General features: G+C 38.8%; 2 protein-coding genes across 2 annotated transcripts; both read right to left on the bottom strand.

Annotated features, from left to right (window-relative positions):
* Positions 1 to 1743: 1743 nt before the first annotated feature.
* LOC133795159 (ethylene-responsive transcription factor ERF084) lies at positions 1744 to 2861 on the bottom strand. The gene has a single exon (XM_062232610.1). The coding sequence runs from the start codon at positions 2859 to 2861 to the stop codon at positions 2001 to 2003; it is 861 nt and encodes a 286-aa protein (XP_062088594.1). The 3' UTR covers positions 1744 to 2000.
* A 3230-nt stretch (positions 2862 to 6091) lies between these two features.
* Positions 6092 to 8541, bottom strand: LOC133796446 (F-box/LRR-repeat protein 14). Its single transcript, XM_062233956.1, has 2 exons — positions 8336 to 8541; positions 6092 to 7779 (listed from the first exon to the last, which is right to left on the bottom strand). Exon 2 carries the CDS (start codon positions 7719 to 7721, stop codon positions 6318 to 6320), a length of 1404 nt encoding a protein of 467 aa, XP_062089940.1. The 5' UTR covers positions 7722 to 7779; positions 8336 to 8541; the 3' UTR covers positions 6092 to 6317.
* Positions 8542 to 22263: the final 13722 nt, after the last annotated feature.

The following is a 22263-nucleotide window of genomic DNA, read 5'->3' as shown; positions in this document are numbered from 1 at the left end:
GTCAACGAGAAGAGAAGTTGAAGAGATAAAAACTAAAAATAGTACAGTGAACATGTATTTGTGATTTTAAATTGTAACATTAAATTATGAAAAATAAACATTAAACAATACAAAAACAATAAAATAGATTATGTTCAATTTTTAAAATACTAAGTCAATATTGTATAATAAAATTAATATAAAAATAATAAAAATTAAAAATACTTAAATGAGTAAAATAATCTCTCAATTTAAATAAACTTAATTAAGAGTAAAATTATGGTCTAAACTAACTTTTATACAAAAATGTGGGATACTAAATCTATAAAATTGAATTTTAATAAAAATTATATTTTTGTAAACTTGTTATAAAAATTCATAAAAGATATAATTTCCTATTCTTAACATATAGCCTAAAACACTTGGATCAAGGAAGAATACTCTTTTTCTCTCTCTAATATATGATTATTAGGTTGGTTCTCAAATTAATCTCTCAACCTATAGGCATGTCCTTTTATACACACATATATATGTATATATATATATTTTAATGTGATTCAATGTATATGCTCGATTCAAAAATTGCCCCTAGCTAGTACTAGAAGTAATCTCTTCTCACTTTACCGGTTAAAGAAGTTATTAAAATACTTCTTTTTTCCATTATAATGGGAGGATATTTTGACCAAAAATAAAAGTTGACGGATATATAGTGAATAGCTTCAGAGATTAATGGTGTTAAGACATGAATTGATTGTAAAAAGAAAATATATAAAGCCATTGAACTACTGAAGAACTGACACAATAATAAACATGACAGAAAATACTTTTTTGGATAAATTGTCCTGATATGAATGAAAATGGGAAATAACAGGTTTTTAACTCTTAACTCGTGTCAAACTAAAGATTTTTTTTGCCTTGAAGGAAGGTAGAGTGGAGAGTTATATAAATCAAAATCAGGCATTTGGCTTGCTATCAAGTATCAAGTCAATCGTACAGATATATGCCAAATACTGCAAGTATAATTAATTAGATGGAAAAATGATGTGTATTACTTAATTTAGAGTAATATATACATAAATATATTTGATGCAATATATCACAATGTGACGTAATTGATAGTGTCCACGGGTGTAGTTATGAATATGACCAGAAAGTCGTACTAAATTACATCATTATTATTATTAATTTGTTTTTGTGTAGTTTGCACTAGTGGGTACTACTACAGTCTACATACTTGAAAAATAATACTGTTTTCTAATCCAATATCCTTATTCCTTAGTCCCAACCCGTTTTCATGGAGGACCTTATTGTAGCACAATTTTTTGTTTTATAGATTTGCTTAGTTGTTGTACTTAGTCTTGTATGCACTAGATTTTATGATTTTTTTAGGGGAGTACTAGATGTTATGATTGAAACCCATTTCATATAAAGGCTACATTTTTAGACTAGACGTAATAAGTTTTTAACTCTTGAATTGAAACGTACTGTGCTAAAGATTTTTACCCTCAGGTACGTGTACTACTGAGAGGAAAGGCTACTCATTGTTTATCATTGAAAATAATGTTCATAAAAGAAAAGCTAGATAACACACCCCTCATATATATTATAAAAAAGCTTGAAATTCCAGGTCGAGAATGGTACATGCACAAACCCTTTTCCAAATATTTACATATATATATATGATAACAGAGATAAATAGTAGTCTTAACATTACAGTCCAGAGTAAGGTCGAGATTTCAAAAGCATGGCCTAATAAATATAGACATAAATATATTTATAAGATTCAGTACTACTGTTGAAGTCCATGATTGCTATTCATTTCATGCATATACGTAAACATATTATCTATAGCTAGCTAGACACACTGCTACGTACTACCATTATAGAGCTCATGAGGAGTTGAAACTGGGAATGTAACAACAAACCCTACAATCCCACAAAATAAGACCCTAATAACATATATTATAAGAAAAAAGAAAAACCTAATATTAATGTTATAATAGTGTTTGACTGATCTGATCTTAAGTACTAGTTCTAATACCATTAGTCACGCCCAGCTTCAAATCAAGCTCCACGACAGGACTGGTAGTATTGCGATTACCACTGTAATAAACCATCGGAGCAATATTATTTATATCACTGAACAACTGAGCCGGTGATGTCACCACCGAACACTTGCGTCGATTACTTGCGTTCCGAGCGGCCGCCTTGGTCCGCCTTCCAATGCGGCGAGAATAAGCCGACGAAGAAGAAGAGCCAGACGACGTCGTTGCTGCGGTTGGTGCCGACGAAGACGGCATCACTAGTGGCAGCACTGACGGTATCTCAAAGTTAGTGCGTGCCTTGGATCCTCTCAGACGCCTAGCCGCCGCGTCGTAAGCGCGTGCCGCATCCTCGGCCGTGTCGAAAGTTCCCAGCCAATGACGGCACCGGCCAATCCTATCTCTTATCTCCGCTGACCACCTCCCCCATGGCCTCTTCCTTACTCCCCTATAGCTCTTGCTCTGAGCAGTAGTACAACTCTTCTTCAATGATTCAGAAACGAAACTCGATGACTCGGTTTTGGGTTCTGACTTTTCGGTGGTTTTTCCGCCGAAAAGTACGTACTCCCCGACGACTGCGGCGATTCCATCGAGTGAAGGAGCCTGCGACGGAGGAGGAGGAAGATGAGGTTGGTTTTGAACAGTTTCCGCTAAGTTCAAACCGTAAAACTGCGAGTGAAACGGTTCGGCTTGATCCGAAATCGACGAAATGGCCAAGTGAGCTCCCCAGTACGAACCGTAAAACGACGGCGTTTCAGCTAGATAGCTCCGAAACGTTTCGGGTGGTAATGGTTCGGGTATGCGAAAAAAGGAAACGGGTTCTGATGCTTTGGTATTCATGTTAGCTTCTTTCTTTTACTTTCGAATGAAATGAAGAGAAGTATAGTGAAGCGTAAAAGATAGTGGAAGACCCTAAAGGGTTTATATATAGATTCAAGTACTCATTAAATATAATGTTTTTTAAAAAAAATATTTATGTAAAAAAATAGAAGATTTTATTAATAATAATTAAAGATTTTCCTGTCAATATCGATAAGACCGTAATACCTCATACATTTAAACCCTAGTCTTTCCTTTGCAGCAACAGGATATACTTTTTTTTTCTTTCCATTGATGTCATAAATACCCTTCATTTCTTATTTATATCTACTTAAATTTACTTTAAAAATATACATAAAAGCTATTAATAATGCAATCCTCATCATCATTATAATCATCATCAGTTTTGAGTTTTTGGTAATCATTCGTGGAAATTAAATTAAAATACGTTCATTACGAAGATGAAGTGATCATTACGGTGTTTTGTTTCGTCAATTGACAAGAGTGCCCCTCCTTAGCGGTGGAGTATGGAGATGAACGGGAGGGCATTATGGGTAAAAACACAGAAAAAAGGGATCGAACGGGTAGTGACCTCGAGGATGTTTTTATAGCCGTTGGATTGCGTAACGTAGGCTTAGATAGGCGTCACGGTGTCGTCAAGGGAAAAGTTGGTTTGACTGATAATAATTAAAATTAAATAATAAATAGAGTTTATTGGATTGTTTTTTTTTAAGGGCACGTATTAGTGTAGTAAATGAAGTAGTTATATATGGTGTAGTGCAGGTACACAGAAGTAACCGTGGAGATGCACCAGAAGAACCAGTTTGATGACGGAAGCGTTCTGATTTTTTTGTGAAAGAAAGGTTGTGATCTTTTCAGTCACACACACTGATGAGTCTGGGTCCCACTGAAGTAAAAAAATCCTTTAGAAGAAGAAAAAAATAAAGTTATTTGATTTAGACCCTATGATCTTTAAAAATTGTCGTGCATGTGAAATTGACTATTATTTAATTTTTTTTAACAAAAAAAATGAATAGGTGTTGAGTGTTAAAACAAAGTATGTTACAATACTTAATTAATATTAATGTTGCGTACTAATGATTGTTGATAAGTTATACAATAGTTTGAATTGCAATAATGATGCTTTATTTTGAAGATACCATTCATGGCATTTATTTTTGTCCCTTTTTTTCTTTACTACAATGATTTTTGAATATTAGACACGTGAAACTCACGTGAGCAAGAAATACGTACGGGGAATCGACCAAAGCTTCAAGTACCTTTGGAAAACTCACTTCATGCAAACCTAGGTAAATCTAATAATTAATATTGAAGGAGAGTGTAATAACTTCAAATAATGTGCCTAAACCATTAATATTTAAGTAAAATGTAGACAAGAAAATAGGTAAGTGCTCTTAAAGAATGGAAAAACTTGAAAGAAGAAGGTTGTCAGTGGTCATTTGATAGATTATTCCATCATTAAGTACAGAACCATCCATCGGTTGAAAACTTTAACAAGTCAATATTCCTGACCCCTTTTGCCACTCTTGTAAGTCTTATTTTACCATCCATGCAAAAATCAAATTTATATATAACTTTCTCCAAAATCAAAATTTATTAAGATACAGATGCACACGCAAAGCAAGACTTTTCTTTAAGATTTTGGTGTCATTAAATAATTGTTTTTTTAAGGGGGCAATTCCCAAGATAGTTATTACTTTGGTATTTGAAGAAACATTCAATGAGACAAAAAAGAATGTTGGTCTAAAAGGACCTTATTATAACAAAACTGTACATAAAACATATCTATATATCTATGTTTTAGATCGAAGAAAGTGAAATATATATGGCTTTCCCAAGGGAGGTATAGATTAAGTTAAGAGCACGCCAAGGTTTTTTGTGTGTTTTTTTACTCAGACACTCTTTGGACTGAGAAATTTTCTCGTGTCGTGGTCCATGGGAACTATATATGTGTATATATTAACAGGGGTTTCGATAGAAAGAAAGAAAGAAAAGAGAAAGTTGACTACTATAGAAAATCCCAACAAGGTAGATGACAAAGAAAGTATGTTATTATGGTATCTTTTTTATAAGGATTGTGTTTGTGTAGTGTACGTACTTCTGGATTTGTGTACAAAAAATTGTGTCGATTTTCTCATCTCTGCAACTTTTAATGCATTATTATGTCTACTTATTGTGTTGGAAATGTCAAAATGCCCAAAATCCGCAATCTTTGTGTGTTCTCTTTTGGCTCATTTTGTGATGCCACTTTGGAAATTCTTTTCGTTACTTCTCTTCTTTTCTTTTTGGTGTTATTATCTAGTTTGGTGTGTACTAAGCTAGTAGTGCCACAGTTAATATTTATTATTACCAGTGCCAAATTCAACTAAAAGTATAGCACATTTTTTTAAAGCACAAAACGAAACATGATTTGGGAAGTGTTTTGTATAGAAACTTAAGAGTTTGTCCAACAACAGATCTATATAAAGGAACCAACCAATGCTTAGTTTTAGAAGTTAGTTTTCTTCTAAAATGAGTCATAGGTGTTGGAGAGAGATGGGGCCAAACAGTTATTTCAGTGACCATTTACTTTATTTTAATAATTCTTTTGGGATTCTTTGAGATAACATTTAAAAAAAATCACAGACTAATAATAAAAGTTAAAATGACTGAGAGAGATGAATCCCTCTAGTATGCTATGCGTTATCCAGATAATTACAAACCATTAAAACCTAAATTTTCCCATCCATCTAATTCATCAGAACTACTAGAAGAAGGAACCATATGTTTTGAGATTAATTCATCACTGAAAAGCTTTTAACACAAATGCACACATATTTACGTGATGAAAAAAAAAATCCACACAGTTAGATGAGAAAAAAACCAATTATGTAAACAAATTGGTAAAAACAAAGAAAGAAATTTGATAAATAATCTTTCGAGCTGGTTGGTGTCTCTGTTGCAGTCCTCACCATCAATAGGCTCTGCCCCTATGGGTTTAAATAGATACCACAGAGACTCTAGCGTATGTATGCGCTGCACCAGAGCACTACTCGCCACCTCTCAAATCTCAATGGTCATTTTTATTCTCTTCTTGTCATTCTTGAGTTTTGAGTGTTGAAAGAGCTTAAGTAGGTGAGATAGTGTTTTGAAGATTCAATATGGACAAACCCCTCGGAAATTTAACAATTATTTTAACAGGAAACTAAAAAAAAAATCAAGAGTTGCAATAATGAAATAGCTCAAGCATGTATATACACCACCACCATCTGTAGTTACTTTTATTACATAGTGAATAAGATTGAAACATGTGCACAATTCACAACAATGTGATATTAAGAAAAAAATATGAAAACAATGCAACAAGCAAGCTACACAAAGGGAAAGCCATATTACATGTTACTTAAATAAAAAAACAAATACAAAGATAAATACTGTGTATAAACGTAACTTATAGTATATAAGCAAGGAAGATTATCAAAACATCCAAGACAAGTCTTGCCTGAAAGATATGGTTCTTGCAGCTCCCGCCATACCCCTCTCTGTAATTTGAGGACAATCCTCGACAGCCAAAAGTTCCAGTTTGTAAGAACCAAGAAGTGGTTTCAACCCATCATTGGTTACACCTAAACATTTGCTTAGGCGCAAGACTCGTAATCGGGAAAACTGGCTCACAAGCTGCAGCCCTTCATCACTGATCTCTTGGCATCTGATAAGCTCTAATGTTTCAAGATACTGAGCCAAGCACAGAGCTTGCATCCCAACATCGTTGAAGGAATAAACTTGGTCAAAAGAAAGTTCCTTCACTGGACAACTTTGTATCAGGGAAACAATCCCATCTAAGGTAAATGAGGAAAAGGAAGGGAACTCTCCATCAGAATAAGATATCTTAATGGATTCAAGCATTGAACAGTTCTGAGCCAGGGCTTTTAGACTTTCATCTGTTAGTCTTAAAGGGTTATTCAGAAATACAGGAAAGGAGAAATCAGAAGGGATTCGAAGAGATATAGTGCGGAGGTTTTTCGATTTTTGGGCTAGGCTTACTATGTCACAGTCTCTTACCCCAACACACATGTCCAAGTAAATCTTCTCTAAGCTTTTGCATTTTCCTAATACACAAGCAAGCCCTCTACCTGGGCTTATGATGCAATTAACCAAGCTAAGCTCTAGCACATTTTCACAAGGCACACATTGCTTTTGCCATCTATCGACAGCTAAACGGTCATAAACTTTCATATATCTGTAGTTAACATCCACCTCAAATTGCAAGCGTTTTATTTTTCGCCAACTTGGACCAAGTTTAATCAAATCTCCCTCTCCAATAGCTCTACAATTCTTGATTGAGAGATCTTCAAGTGTTTCAAGCTTGCCAAGATACTCAAGCCATTCAACACTATTGACATTCAAGCATCGGATAAGATGGAGAATAGTTAAGTTTTTGCAGCCAACAACAAGAGATAATATACCACAACCAGTTATTCTTGGTGTGAAATTCAATTTCAAGGCTGAAAGCCTGGAGCAAGAAGACAAGTAACAAAGACCCACATCAGTGATAACTGTGCAGTAGCTGAAGGTGAGGTCACTCAGAGAAGGGCAGTAATTAGATAGAATGGAAAGCCCTTGGTCATCCAACTGTTTTCCAAGTTTGGACATCCAACCAGAATAAGTTATCTCCACTTTTGTTAAGTTAGGAAATCTAATGCAGAGTGAAGTTAAAGCTTCATTGGCTGGGTCTAATCCACAACCAACCCGAAGGGATTGCCTCTGTTCATTATCCAAATTGTGGAAATGCTTACAAGACAAAGATACAGAGTTTCTATCAGCGGTTCTTTTAATTCTATTCAAAATCTCCCAAACTAATTGGTCTGGCAGACCCTCCATCAATAGAAGCTCTACTTTTCGTCTTATTGGAAAACAAATTACCAAATTTAGCAACGACCTGAATTTAAAATGACAAGTTCATGATGAGAAAAAGAAAAAGTTACTTATATCTCTAAGTAATTTAATCCAATAGATTTGGTGACGCCAATAAAGACATTTTGTTCAGAAATGTCCCTATCCCAACTGATTGATGCATAAACTCGACGCGACAAGTTACTAATGAGCAAAAAGAAAAAAGAACAAGGAAAAACCCTGGCTAAGCGTCTATAATGAGAGTCACTGTAATGAATTGAACAAACAAGGAGAGGGAATGAACAAATAATCGTACATAACTCTTGTAACCAAACCCATCCATCAAAATCCAGAAAAGAAGCGAACATATCAAAACTTGATCCAGCCAAAATTGAAAGAAAAAAAACATCCTAAATTTTTCAAGACCCGTGTATTATAAAATGAAAATCAAACGAATCTTCACAAAATACTATCGAACATTTGGATGTCTATAAAATAATCAGGCATACCAAAAGGAAAAAAAAAGTTCTCTCAACAGAAAAGAGGAAAAACGAGAAAAACAACTAAAAAAACTGATAACGAATCAATATTCCGTGTGGTACCTGGAACTTGGAGATGATGATGATGGAAAGCCTGAGAGATCCTGAGGCTGGGGAAGATAAAAATGAATACGTCTTAAACTAACCAAGGAAGAAGAAGATCCCAATTCCAATCATCTGCAGTTGGTCTCACGATATTCAATCTGCACCTGTTACATTTGGACCACTCTGCCACGTCTACTACACATTGTCCTATTGACACTTACGACGCCGTTTCTCGTTCGTAAAAATAAATTTAACCGGGAATCAAAAGAAGATAAAATTATGTTTTTTAATTCAATATCTTAGGCCAAAATAGTCTCTATTTTTCACCATATATCAATCCAACCAAAAGATATATATATTTTTTCATTTTGAGCTATAGTGTTCCGTTATTTTTGCTGGTACACTTTAACAACGAGATATATATAGATATTTTACTTTTTAACTTTTAATATTAATATTTTTAAAATACATATATAATAATGGTTATAATTCAATAAAATAATATAATAATATTATAAATATTATTTTGTGTAATTTTTGGTATTGGAATGGAAAAATAATATTGTGTTAAAATCCTACATTTTTTTAATACCAAAATAAAATTTATGGTTGGAGTTATCCTAAGCCAACTCCAATGGCACGACAAAACTCTATATTTGTCCAAATTTTGCACAAAAACTCACCCAATCCAACACTATACTTATATGCATATTTGAGTTTGTCTAAAGTAGCACAACAAATTTGAGGTAGCATTGTAAATCGAGGTAAAAACAAATTTGTTAATTGTTTTGTACTTTTTAAATATAATAATAATAGAATTTCTTAAATATATATACATATTATAATTATATGTTTTAAAAATAATATAATAATAAAAGATATTATATTTTATTAATGAATATTTTTTGTGTGTGTAAATTTTAGTGTATAGTGGGAATGGAAGAATATTATAGTGTTAAATTTATGCTATTATACTAGTGTTGTTTCAACACAAATATAGCATTAATATTTGGAGTTGCCCTTAGTATTGTTTCAAAGTACAATCAATTGAAATTAAATTTCACTTAGTGATTGTTTTTAATCACTATTGATAGATATTTTTAATATTTTCGGAATATAGAGAAGTTGTAACTCTATTTTCTTTTACATAACAGTGTATAATGTAGTTATATGCTACTTCTTTCAAATTTTCAAGAAATTATGGATAATTTAGAATATCGAAATCATAATTTAAATAGTCTATTAATAAATACAAATATATTATTAAAGAGAAAGAGAAACTTACATGAGCTCATTGTAACGCCCTAGAAATCAAAGACATTTATGACGTGTGTTTAAAATAGTGCTAGACTCGCTAAACGAGTCATTTGGACTAAAATATGTGATTAAGTAACTAATGGCTCAGGTATTAAAGATTTTGGTCAACAGAATAAACAATTTCATTAAAAGTTTTAGTCTTTACATAGGATCCCAAAATAGGAGTTTAAAAGTTATTTACAACTCATAGGATTACAAAATAAGCCGACTTAAGCGGCAAAATAGGGTTCAAGCTTAGTTCCTCTACGATATATCAGTCGTGGCTGTAACGCCCTAAACTCCAGGGACCGTTACGGTGTGCATTTTGAACAGTGCTAAACTCGCTAATCGATTCATTTGGCCATAATCGTGTAACTAAGTATGATTAGCGGTTTATGGTTAAAATTTTTGATTAAGATATAACGTTTCACTAAAACGTTTACTGTATACATTGGGATCCTAAAAATATAATTTAAAGGTTAATTACAAGAAAATATTTACAACCAGCCGATCTAAGCAGCAAAATAGGGTTTAACCCTAGTTCCTATTTCAACCATCGGTCGTGGCAGTCGAGCAGCCGCATATGTATACACCGTCACCTAAGCTCTCCAACTCAAGGATGGTCCAGCTTTCTTTTGCCTTTACCTGCACCACATAGCACCCGTGAGCCGAAGCTCAGCAAGAAAACTCAATATGCTCATGAACAGTAATAACATGTTCCCAAATCATAATAGGCATGCCTAGCAATGGTAGCATTATTCATGCATGCAAGCAGGTAAAGATAATTGTTTGTGAATTCCTGCGCTCTGAGTAAATGACTGATAAGTCTATCTCGGTTAGATGATTGATAAGTCCATCTCGGTTAGATGAATGATAAGTCTATCTCGATGAGATGACTGATAAGTCTTTCTCGGTCAGATGACTGATAAGTCCATCTCGGTCAGATGACTGATAAGTCTATCTCGGTCAGATGACTAATAAGTCTATTTTTGAGGTCCTATACCCTCCTAGCCATGTGACGTGTAGGTCACCTTAGCCTTTCTGACTCTGGCTGTAAGTAACTAGCCTTTAGACTAGACAAGCGCTTTTAGTTTTCATCGAACTTGAGGTCAGTCTGGCATTAATGCTCATGATGAGTCATTCAATACAGATGTCGATTAGATCTAATCTTTCCGGCTTGCATTAAACATGCTAAAACCATCCTTAACTCATAAGTCAATGCCATACGACCAGTGCTCGGTACCACTGCCAAACTTAACTAGTGAGTCACAGCTTCACAATTAATACCGACACCATTGCCGATTCTGACTAATAAGTTAGTGCCATTCACAAGTGAGCAAGATTTGATAAGCATTCACTATGCAATCAATGTCCACATTTAACACTCAACATGCCTCAATAATAACCATGCATGTCACATATGGGGTGCAGTTTTCTTACCTCTGGTTCGAGCGAGAAATACGTTATGAACGACCCTTGAGAACGATTAATCCTTTAATCCCTTAGCGGTCACCTAGTCATAACCAAATATAACTTCCAAAAATTAACAATAAAAGGGTCTTGACCTAAACCTCACTCCCGGGACCCCGAATTGTACCAAAACGGTGAGTAGATTCGATCTCGAGACTTAGGAATTGAAACCCCGAGCCAAAAACCCTCAAAAGTGCCCAAAATATGCATCAGGAAAAACAGGGTAGCACTACAACTAGGGGAATTTTGCCCTGGCTAGCTCTGTAGCGCCACCCTTTGGGCGCTATAGCGCTAGGACCAAGCAGATTCACCCTGGTTTTAGCCTCCTTCGAATCCTCCATTTCCAACCTGAAAATCAAGCTTTCAAACCTCATTCAAACCCCTAAATGAACCCAAATACCATATACACAAGTCCTAGGCATCATAACCCAAGTAACATTTGCCAAAACCTCCCTTGAATTCTCAACTTTCCAACTCAAAAACTAAACTGAAAACCAAATGAAAACAGAGCAAGAAAAAGAGATTCTATGGTTAAAAACTTACCCCAAGCTCATAATTACACCCTCTTCAATGGTGGAACACAACCCTAGCTTATTAAGACTTGATTCCTGTAACGCCCTAAACTCTAAGGACCGTTACGGTGCGCATTTTAAACAATGCTAAACTCACTAACTGAGCCATTTGGCCATAATCGTGTAACTAAGTATGATTAGCGATTTAGGGATTAAAAATTTTGGTTAAGATATAATTTTTCATTAGAACGTTTTCTGTATACATTGGGATCCCAAAAATATAATTTAAAGGTTTATTACAAGAAAATATTGATCTAAGCGGCAAAACAGGGTTTAACCCTAGTTCCTCTTTCAACCCTCGGTCGTGGCAGTCGAGCAACCGCATATGTACACATCGTCACCTAAGCTCTCCAACTCAAGGATGGTCCAGCTTTCTTTTTCCTTTACCTGCACCACATATCACCCGTGAGCCGAATCCGAGCAAGAAAACTCAATATGCTCATGAATAGTCATATCATGACATCAAATCATATCTAGCATGCCTACCAAATATAGCTCAATTCAAGCATGCAAACGAATTCATATAATGCTGGGGAATCAAGGATAAGAAATTCTGCCCTCCTGGTTGGATGATTATCAAGTCAATCCTAATAAGATGAGTGATTTAACAATGAAGGTTCCGATAACCATGATGGGCTTATAGCCCTAAATAGAAGAGTGACAGTTGTAAAAGTCACTAAGGTGGGTTTCGTTCCCTTACAAATAAGTGATCACGTCACTAGCTTAAACAGAATAAGTGATTGATAAGCAAGTCACCAATGCAAACCAATCAAGTGACCATAGAGTCACTACTGTGGATAACGCTCCCTTAGCCATGTAACGATAAGGTCACCTGGGCTTTACAAATAAGTGATCTTTTCACTATCATAAACAAGGTAGGTATTTGATGATATAGTCACCAACACAAACCTACCGAGTGACCATAGGGTCACAACTGTGGGTACCGCTCCCTTAGCCATGTGACGAAATAGTCACCTAGGCCTTTGGCCCTGGCTCTGAGTTACTAGTCATAGACTAGTCAAGCGCTTATAATTTTCATCGAACTTAGGGACGGTCCAGCATTAATGCTCATTATGAGTCATTCAATGCAGATGTCGATTAGATCTAATCTTTTATCGGCTCTACGTTCATGACGTTTATGTTGCTCCTGACTCTTAGGTCAGTAACACACGACCAATGCTCAGTACTACTGTCGAACTTGACTAGTAAGTCATAGCTTCACAGTCAATTCTGACACCATTGCCGATTCTGACTAGTAAGTCAGTGCCACACACAAGTAAGCAATACTACCAGGCATATATCATATGTCAAATATCCGAATACAGGGCATTCAACATGCTCACTTAACAATTGCTAGCACAATTAGGATCATGCACAAACACAGAGACTCAAGCTCTGAACAATCTCATATTCAACATTCATGTCAAGCCCTAATCACATGTTTCTTGTACATCACATGCATCACATTTAACCACTCAACATGCCTCAATAACAACCATGCATGTCATATATATAGGATGCAGTTTTCTTACTTTTGGTCCAAGCACATGTTACCAATAAACGAGCCACAAGCACGATCTTGCTTCCAAGCCTCTAGTGATAACCTAGTCACAACCATAAACAGTGGTCCAATGAGTTCAAGTTCTAAAACCAATCCTGAAACCAAGACCTAGCCTCCGAGACATCGAATTCCACTAAACCGAGTAGTAGGAACGATCCCGAGGCCTAAGGTTTGAATTCCCACATTCAAAACATCATTTGGGCCATAAATAACACCAAGCGTCGCGGCCCCCTTGCCCTATGAAAACTCTCAACCTGCTTCTTCGAGCCTGGGCCGCGGCGCCCAAGAACAGGGCCGCTGCCCAACCTCGAACTAGCCATTTTTCCCGATTTCTCCATTTCAAAACCTTCCAAAAACCTATCCAAACATCTCCAAACTCAAAAATCAAAGTTCCCAAACATCCCCATGATCCAAAACCAACAAAACCCAAGTCCAAAATCAATCAAAGACTCATCAAAACACAAAGTCCAATTCAAGCTTATAAACTTTAAAAACTTAGAACTTAAAACTTGAATTACCTCTGATTGAGTTGTTTCCCAACTAAATCCTCCGACTAATAAGCTTTTAACCTAGGATTGCTATGCCTCGATCATCGCTTGAATATGAGTCCTAGAACTCAAGTTTCCTTTGAAAACGCGATCGGGAGACGAAAATGGAACTTAGAGGGAGATAGAACGTTAATTCTTAACAGGTTACTTCAAGCTTAAGTAGGCTCAAACAAATCCTAACGCTCGGGGTCCCGAAAACGCCCCCTTGGGGTAAAATAGTCAAAACCTCCAGAATTTCCCTCTGATCTTACTAACTCTAAATTTATCACCAAATATTTATTCCCATTACCCAATAACCCGGTAATGTGCTAAATACCCATTGACTTACTCCGAATCAAGAATAAATCCCGTTGTGACTATCCTACTAGCTTACCTCCTAGGATCGTCTCGTGCTGAGTAACCCTAGCATAACCAAATAATAATAAAGCATCACACACATATCACATATGTTGACGCGGTTCTTCGCCAACAGGTAATTAAGAAAATAAGAGGAAGGGATTAGTGCTTATGTTGAACCGAAATAGATGAATGATCTTTTGAAAATGGGCTGGTGACACAATCACATTTTAGGTGGTTCAAAGGTTAAAATTCTTCTACTCCACCAGTCAATATTATTGCTATATGCTTGGTATTCTTTTACAGGGTATTTCTTACACAATAGAATCCAACCCTTTGCAACTCCCAGGGTCTCCATATTTATAGGAGAGGGCACCTGGGAGTTGGTAAGAAGGTCATCCCGTGACCTTCTTACCTATCATGTCAACTCTGTGACATTCATGATTAATTCCTAAAACCTGACACATGAAGTGTGGTCTAATCAATAAGTAAGGGGGATAGTGAGCCGCACGGCCCAACCCAGTCGTGGGTGCCAGAATGCGCATGTTCATGCTGCGTGCCCGAGAATTCAGGGATATATCAGACACGTGATGTCTGATATATGCACGTTTACCTTGCGTGGTTGACTTTATAAAAGGTCACAGCCTCCAACTCTAGCTCGTACCACGAGCTGGATGCTTCCCTCGACTTGTGGCCTTCAGAGTCAAAACTCAGTCTAATCTTGGCGAACCCTTAGGTTACCTCGAGCTGAGGAGGTAGAATCTTTCGAGTGGCAGCTCCAGTCTTGGGGATGTCCACGTGGTAGATATGATTAGGCCGTATCTCAGTTGGTTAACAGCCCGTGGGAAAACCAGGGCATACATTTGCCCCCCAAGCCCCTGCTCGTGGTACACAACGTCCCCATGAACTCTTCATATTCCACATTTTACGCAGGCGCTGAATACGTGGAACATCGTGGTTGGTGACAGTACGTCTTCCGATATTCGCATTTAATGGCCTAGCCAATACTCAGCCGTCGCTTCGTCTTTTGAGTGGAGAGCCTTGGATCCCACATCAGGGCAATCCAACAGCCCTCATCACGTGGCCCTTCACATATATAAAAGGGGTGGCCACCTTACGCATGGGCCACCCGTTCATTTGAAATTTTTCGGAAATTTTCTTCTTCTTCTCCCTTCATTTTCAAAAGATAAAACTCTCTTCTTTTCGGCTGCCATTCCCAGCACTCAAGAAGTTCAGGTGTAAGGGCCCTTTCGAAGCTTTGGAATCAACTACCCCGACGAAGCCCCAACCCAGGCGATCCCTTCATCCTCTTCTCAACCAGAACATTCCGTAAGTCTCCTAACTGTGCATGCTTTGAAATTATTTTTCACTGTAGCTTAGGTAAATATTTACTGTAGCCACATGCAAGGTCTTGTTGGTTTTTTGTGGGCATGAAGGGTGAAAGCCTTTTAGGCTAGGGTATCTTTGCAGTAGAAAACCATTTAGGAGCATTGGTACGTTTTCTGGAGAAATTTTCTGGGTAGGATTTTAGGTATGCTTGTTTAAAGTACCCAGTATTTTGGGTGCAAAACCGGGTAGCTTAGGGGGCACGCTTCACAGGTGGTTTTGCACCTCTCGCCTACCGAAACTTTCCTTCCAAGGAAAATTTCTATCCTGACCTCCTGACACACGAATTCCGAGTAATCGGGGATCTATTGGGAGCACAGGCGCGTGTTCATAGAACCGCGTGGTCTCACTCTCCACGGGCTGGGCTTACCTCAGCTCGTGTCAAGGAAACACATTCAGATTCTTCTCCATTTTTAGGTCGCCTTCTTCTAAAATTTCTTCTTTTTGTTCGCTAGGCGACCAGATGGGACTCAAGAAGAACGCTCCCAAGAAGTCCGTCGGCAGCTCATCCTCCCAACAAAACAAGGGAAAGGAGGTGATGGCTAAATCCTCGATTCCCAACTTCAGGCCAGCAGTGGAACGGGAGCTCGAGGTAGCCCCCGACGCGTTCTTTGAGGCGGAGAAGATCGTCTCGAAGATCACTGACCAGGCGAGGGTAAACAAAATATTCCTCTCCCATAACATCGAGCTGGGGAGAGGAACCGTGATTGCCCGACCTCCCTTAGAAGGCGAGTGGAGTTGCGCGCCGCTCGATGAGGTGTTCTCGGCCTGGAGCGACGAACATTTCAAGGTGGGGGCCTTCCTCCCGTTGGACCAGTACTTCGCCGATTTCCTCAACTACGTGAGGTTGGCCCCATTCCAGCTCCCCCCCAACTCTTACCGTTTGTTGGTGGGGTTAAGATACTTGTTCTTGAAACAGGAGTGGGAGGTCCCCACTCCTGCAGACATTCTGTATTTCTTCTGCCTCAAGGCCAGCCCGGAGTAGGGGGGGGAGGTGACGGGTTCTATTACTTAACCCGGTTCCCCAACACGGCTGCGGTCATCGAGCTGCCCAGCCACCCCAACGACTTCAAAGATCAATTCTTTATGTCGACGGGGTTCCGAAACTGTGAGCTGCACTACTTCAATCGTCCTCGTAAGTGCCTTTCAACCTTAGCTCGTAAGTTAAGTATCGGTTAGCTTCCCCTATATCCATTTCTGACTTAGAATAATTCTGCAGCTATCTTCGCGAGGACAGAGAAGTCTGTGATCCTCGGGAGCCAGTACGAGACACTGGTGTGCTTGCCCCCCAGTGAAAAGGACTATCGTCAGCTCGTGACAGACGAGACGATGCTGGCCTGTAAGCTGATCTCCCCAGGCCAGACTCTGAACCTGAGGAGGCCCCGGGTGCTTCCCCCATCTCGCGATATGAGGCCTATCATCGTGGAGGAGGTCGCGGGGGATGAGGATGAGGAGGACGAGGTGCCCCTCGAGAGGACGAGGAAGCGGGCGTTGGAGGTCGCCCAAAGAATGGACGAGGAGAGGGTCCGGTCCGGAGCAGCTGCAGGTCCCTCCGGCCAAGGTAACCCTTACATGTTTAGGAACTTAGATAGGGCCACTGCAGACCCTCAGCTAGCTAGGTTCAATCCTAGACAGATCGTCCAACGCCATCAAAGTGACCCAGACTTAGATGAAACCTTGCTCCACTGCGTCGACCAGCTCGTGCTGGACTACGAAAGTAGCCGCCCTAGGGGCACCATAGTTGTAGACAACACCCTAGCCTTTAGGCCGGTCCTATTCGAGGAGTATGGGACTAACCTTCGGTCATGGCCATCACTCCGGGAGGGTCTCATAGCTCCAGGTCTTAGGCAATACGTAGAAGATTCTAGTTCTGAGACAGCCTCGGATCCAGGACCTGCGCCAGCTCGAGAAATAATTGTCTTAGATTCCCCCGCGGAAGCTCTGGGGCCGATGGTCGTAACCGTAGATTCTTCTTCTAGCTCGGGGGGTAGGATTCCCTTTAGTATATATATATACTTGAATTTCGCTTTTTTCCCCTTTGTTTTTGTTTTTGCATGACTGCTAACTTGTGTACTAACCATATCTTTGTTTTGCCAGAGGAGATGTCTCAGCCCGGGGGAAAAAATCTGCGGGCTGTGTTCGCCGGGGGGAACTCCTCAGCTGGGGCCTCTGGGCCCAAAATGAAGAAGCTCTGGATGGCAAAGAAAGCCGCTGGGACCCCAACCAAGTCTCATGCAAAGGAGAAAGAGCAGCCTCCATCCGCCCAGGTCGAGGAAACTGCACCTCCTGCTGCAGGGGGGAGCATGCCCCCACCCCCTCCGCGAGCTCCGGCCTTCGTCCGGGACACAGGGGCGGAGCCCGGGGCTTCAGTGATTGCGCCTCCCGAGGTGCGCATCCCGGTTGACCCCCAGGACCTCGAGAAGATTCCAGATATCTTTCGGGGGATGGTGTATGAGACGGCAAACTACGCCGTCAGCCACTTCTACCGCTTCAACGAGAGGGAGCTGCGGGCCATCGAAACAAGGAGCCCGGTGGGCGTACTGGAATCTTCATTGGGCATGGCCCTAACGGTAAGCTGACCTTACCCTTTTATGGTTTTTGATTATCATTCCTTGCCCTGCTTTTCCTTTCTCCCCTCCTTTTTTCCTTAAGGCAGTTGCCTCTCCGTTTTTGCAGAGTGCCTTGCCCCTTCACCGAAGCATAGCCAGGACCAAGGCCCAGCTCGAGGATATGAGGGGCGAGCATCAGGCGGTGGTGGCCACCCACCAGACTTCCTTGCTGGCGGCTAAGGATTCCCTGGCGGTCGTGCAGGCCAAGCTGGAAGAAACCCATCCCAAGCTTCAAGAGGTCGAGGCTACCAAAGTCGCCATCGCCGCTGCACGGGCAGAGCTAGACACTGCGAAGGCTGGGGCCGAGGAGGCCAAGGCCGTCCTGGAAGCCGAGAAGGCAGCCTCCAGCACCGCCATGGAGGACATGCTCTACCACTGCTGGGTCTACAACTCAGACGGCGATTTCTCCTTCTTGGGAGCGGACGTCTGGGTGCCCTTACTGGAGGGGTTTATAGCTCGCCTCGATAAAGAAGCACCTTCTGAGACCGGGGAAGCCTCCGTCGTGGCCAAGCAGGAGGGCGAGACGGCGACCTCCACGGGGCCGACTGGTGGAGCCTAGGGTCTTTCCATTTTGCATCCACTCTTTTATTATTCTTTTTTTTTTTTGTAACTTTGCATGAGGTTTTTCACCTCGAGACATCTAACTATCAATTTTATTTTTAATCGATTTACTTCCTTTTGCCTTTACGCATTTTAGTTACTATTTTGAAAAACTTAGTTCGCGTTAATTTTTTATCAATATCTCGTGCTCTTTAAGAAAAACAACGATCAATCAATTTAAATTAACTTCCAAGTTTTGTGACTTGGTTATGTCCAGGAACTTAATTTGAAAACTTAGTTCGTGTTAATTTTTATCAATATCTCGTGCTCTTTAAGAAAAACAACGATCAATCGATTTAAATTAACTTCCAAGTTTTATGACCTGGTTATGTCCAGGAACTTAATTTGAAAACTTAGTTCGTGTTAATTTTTATCAATATCTCGTGCTCTTTAAGAAAAACAACGATCAATCGATTTAAATTAACTTCCAAGTTTTATGACCTGGTTATATCCAGGATAGGACTTAGTTCGCGTTAATCCTTTATCAATATCTCATGTTTTTTAAAGAAAAACAACGATCAATCGATTTGAATTAACTTCTAAGTCTTTAAGGCGACCTGGTTATATCCAGGTACCATATGCCCCCCCAAGTAACTGGGAAAGGGTCTTTCGTGGTTACTTTAGATTACACTCGTAAATATGTACAATCATACACGAAAAGTTAATTCTCATTGCGTAATACATAAAAAATGGCCTTTTAGGCCTTACAAGGGAATCATTGATAATATCTCTTCAGATGGATGGCGTCCAAGTTCGTGGGACTGCCCCTTCATTAAGCCGAGCTAATTTGTAAGTTCCTTCTTTAATGACCTCGATGATTTGATATGGCCCTTCCCAGTTCGGTCCCAATACTCCGTCTTTGGGATCCTTACCGGCTAAGAAAACTCTCCTGAGGACCAGGTCGCCAACGCTAAAGGCGCATTTTTTGACTTTTGAGTTGAAATAACGAGTGATTTTTTGCTGGTAATGTGCGAGCTGGAGTTGCGAATCTTCTCATATTTCATCAACCAAGTCAAGGGAAGCGCTTAGTAGCTCGTGGTTGCGATCCTGGTCATATGTCTGGACTCTATGCGAAAGTACCTTAATCTCCACAGGGAGGACTGCCTCACTCCCAAAGGTCAGGGAGAAAGGAGTATGACCCGTAGGAGTCCGATGCGAGGTCCAGTATGCCCATAGAACTTGGGGGAGTTGTTCTGGCCAGACCCCCTTCGCTTCGTCTAGTCTCTTCTTGAGGCTTGCCTTTAACGTCTTGTTGACGGCCTCAACCTGGCCATTCGCCTAAGGATAGGCCACGGAGGAGAAACTTTTCACAATTCCGTACCTTTCGCAAAATTCGGTGAAGAGGTCGCTGTCGAACTGAGTCCCATTGTCGGAAACGATTTTCTTGGGCAGCCCGAATCGGCAGATAATGCTCTTAATCACGAAGTCGATGACTTTTTTGGAAGTTATCTGTTGATCCCAAAAGAAGGTGTTTTAATATTTAAACTCGCAAGTGCACGAATCGTTTTGGAATATAATGTTCATGTAAGTACGAGGTCGAACCCATGGGAGTTGACTAACATCAAAAGAAACTATTTCAAACAAAGCAAGAATATTCTAACCTAGTTCCAAATATTTGATGAGATTTTGTTTTAGAAAAATAAAAGACAAGTAATAAAAAGATTTAAGATTAAATAGAAAAATGGTTTTTAAATGAGATATGTAAAATAAGATTATTAAGATATTAGAATCCACAAAATGCAAGTTCAATAGTATTTATAAGTATATTGATTCCCAAGTTTAGATATAGTTGAAATAAATCACACTATACTTTTTTCAAAATACATTTTCTATTCAAGCACAAGTTACTTTAAAAAATGTAGGATTTTTCTTCACTTATATAAGATATAATTTCTAAGCATTAGTTGTGTTACAACCTAATGAAACTACAAAAAATCAAAGAGATTATGTTTAGGCAAAATATGATACTTATGTTCTAAGAATTAGATGTGAACAATTTAATGAAAAACATTTAATCAAAGAATATCATATTTTTGCATAATAAAGGGCTAAGTGTAATATGCTTTAACAATCAATAATAGATGAAAAATGCATATCTTTGATAGAAAAATCCATAAACAATGTTACACAAATGGGAAATCAACATACAATGAAAAAATACTATCTATTTACATTTTGCTTCATCATTATCTTAATAACCTTTGAAAAAGATTAGAAGCTCATAACTAGATTGAAATAAAAATTACAAAATAACATACTTGACATGCTCTTCAAAAGATGAAAATGGTAGAGAAAATAGTGAAAAGAAGAGAGAAAAATATGAAGTGTGGAAGAGGTTGAAAAGATGAAGAAGAAGAGCTCCCCAAATGGTCTTACAAGACTCTATTTATAGGCAAAATATGGAGATTAAATTAATCAAATTAAAATAAATAAATTGATTAATTTAATTGTGTTGGGAAGTGGTAGGATAAATAGAGTAAGTGTAAGGGTATTGGAAAGATGAAATGTTTGGTTGGGTAAAAGATTAGTAAAAAGCTAGGGTAAAAAAATGAATTAGGAATGTTTACTTAGGTAAAAAAAACATAGGGAAGAGTGAATTGATATTTTAGTGAAAAGAAAAAAAATATTGGGAAGAAAAATGTGACTTTTTGGTCTTTTGGTGGCTATGTTGGCAGCTTGGCTATCTCGGGGCGGTTTGGGCCATTTGGGCTATGGTGGGCCTGGAATTGCTGGAGTGGTTCGACATATATGCAAGCTGGGAAGAGGCAGGCCCAAAGGAAACTCATGCACTCTTGGGCGGGCTCAGGATGGCTGAATGAAGGTGCATGCGGGCCTGGAAGGTGGACATGGGCCCGTGTAGCTTGCTGGGAGCAGGCTGAAGACTAGAAGCGGTTTGGTGATGCTGAGTGCTCCTTGTCCATACGACTGGCAGATGGGTCTGGGCATAGCCAGGCGTTGGCTGAATGAGTGTTGAGGAGAGCTGAGCTGAGTGATGTTTTTGTTGCTGCTGGAGACAACGTGGGAGACAGGTGGAACACGCTGGGAATGAAGCTGCTGGCAGGGGACTTCGTGAGGCCCAATGGGATCGGCAGGCCCAATGGCATTTCAGGAGCTGCAGGACAGCTAGCGGCATTGGTGTGGCTGAAGGAGGCTTGGAGGCATGGGCCAGGCGGGCCTCTGATGGCTGGGCCTTCTTATGGCTTTTTAAAAATGCCATTCTTTTCTTCATTTCTTTCCTTAAAAATACCACAATTCCTTTATTTGTCTTTCTTTTCAAGAGCAAAAGTGTCATAAATTTCCCTACAAAATAAATATAAAATAAATTATAATACAATATTTTCAATTATAAAATAAATCAATTTAATTCTTTGAAAATATTAATTATAATTTCATTTATATTTTACATTTAAGTTCAATAATACAACATTTTTTTACCACTATCTTAACAATAATAATTCAAATAATTAACTACAACATTTTACAACAAAATAATTATAAAAACACACAAAAGTATATAAAATTAAATTAAAGCTAGTAAATTCAAAAAGTAATTAAAACTTACTAATTT

Source organism: Humulus lupulus, chromosome 8 (assembly GCF_963169125.1).
Source record: "Humulus lupulus chromosome 8, drHumLupu1.1, whole genome shotgun sequence".
NCBI lineage: Eukaryota > Viridiplantae > Streptophyta > Magnoliopsida > Rosales > Cannabaceae > Humulus > Humulus lupulus.
The sequence above is the reverse complement of the archived record's forward strand: the minus strand, read 5'-3'. Positions and strand labels throughout refer to the sequence as shown.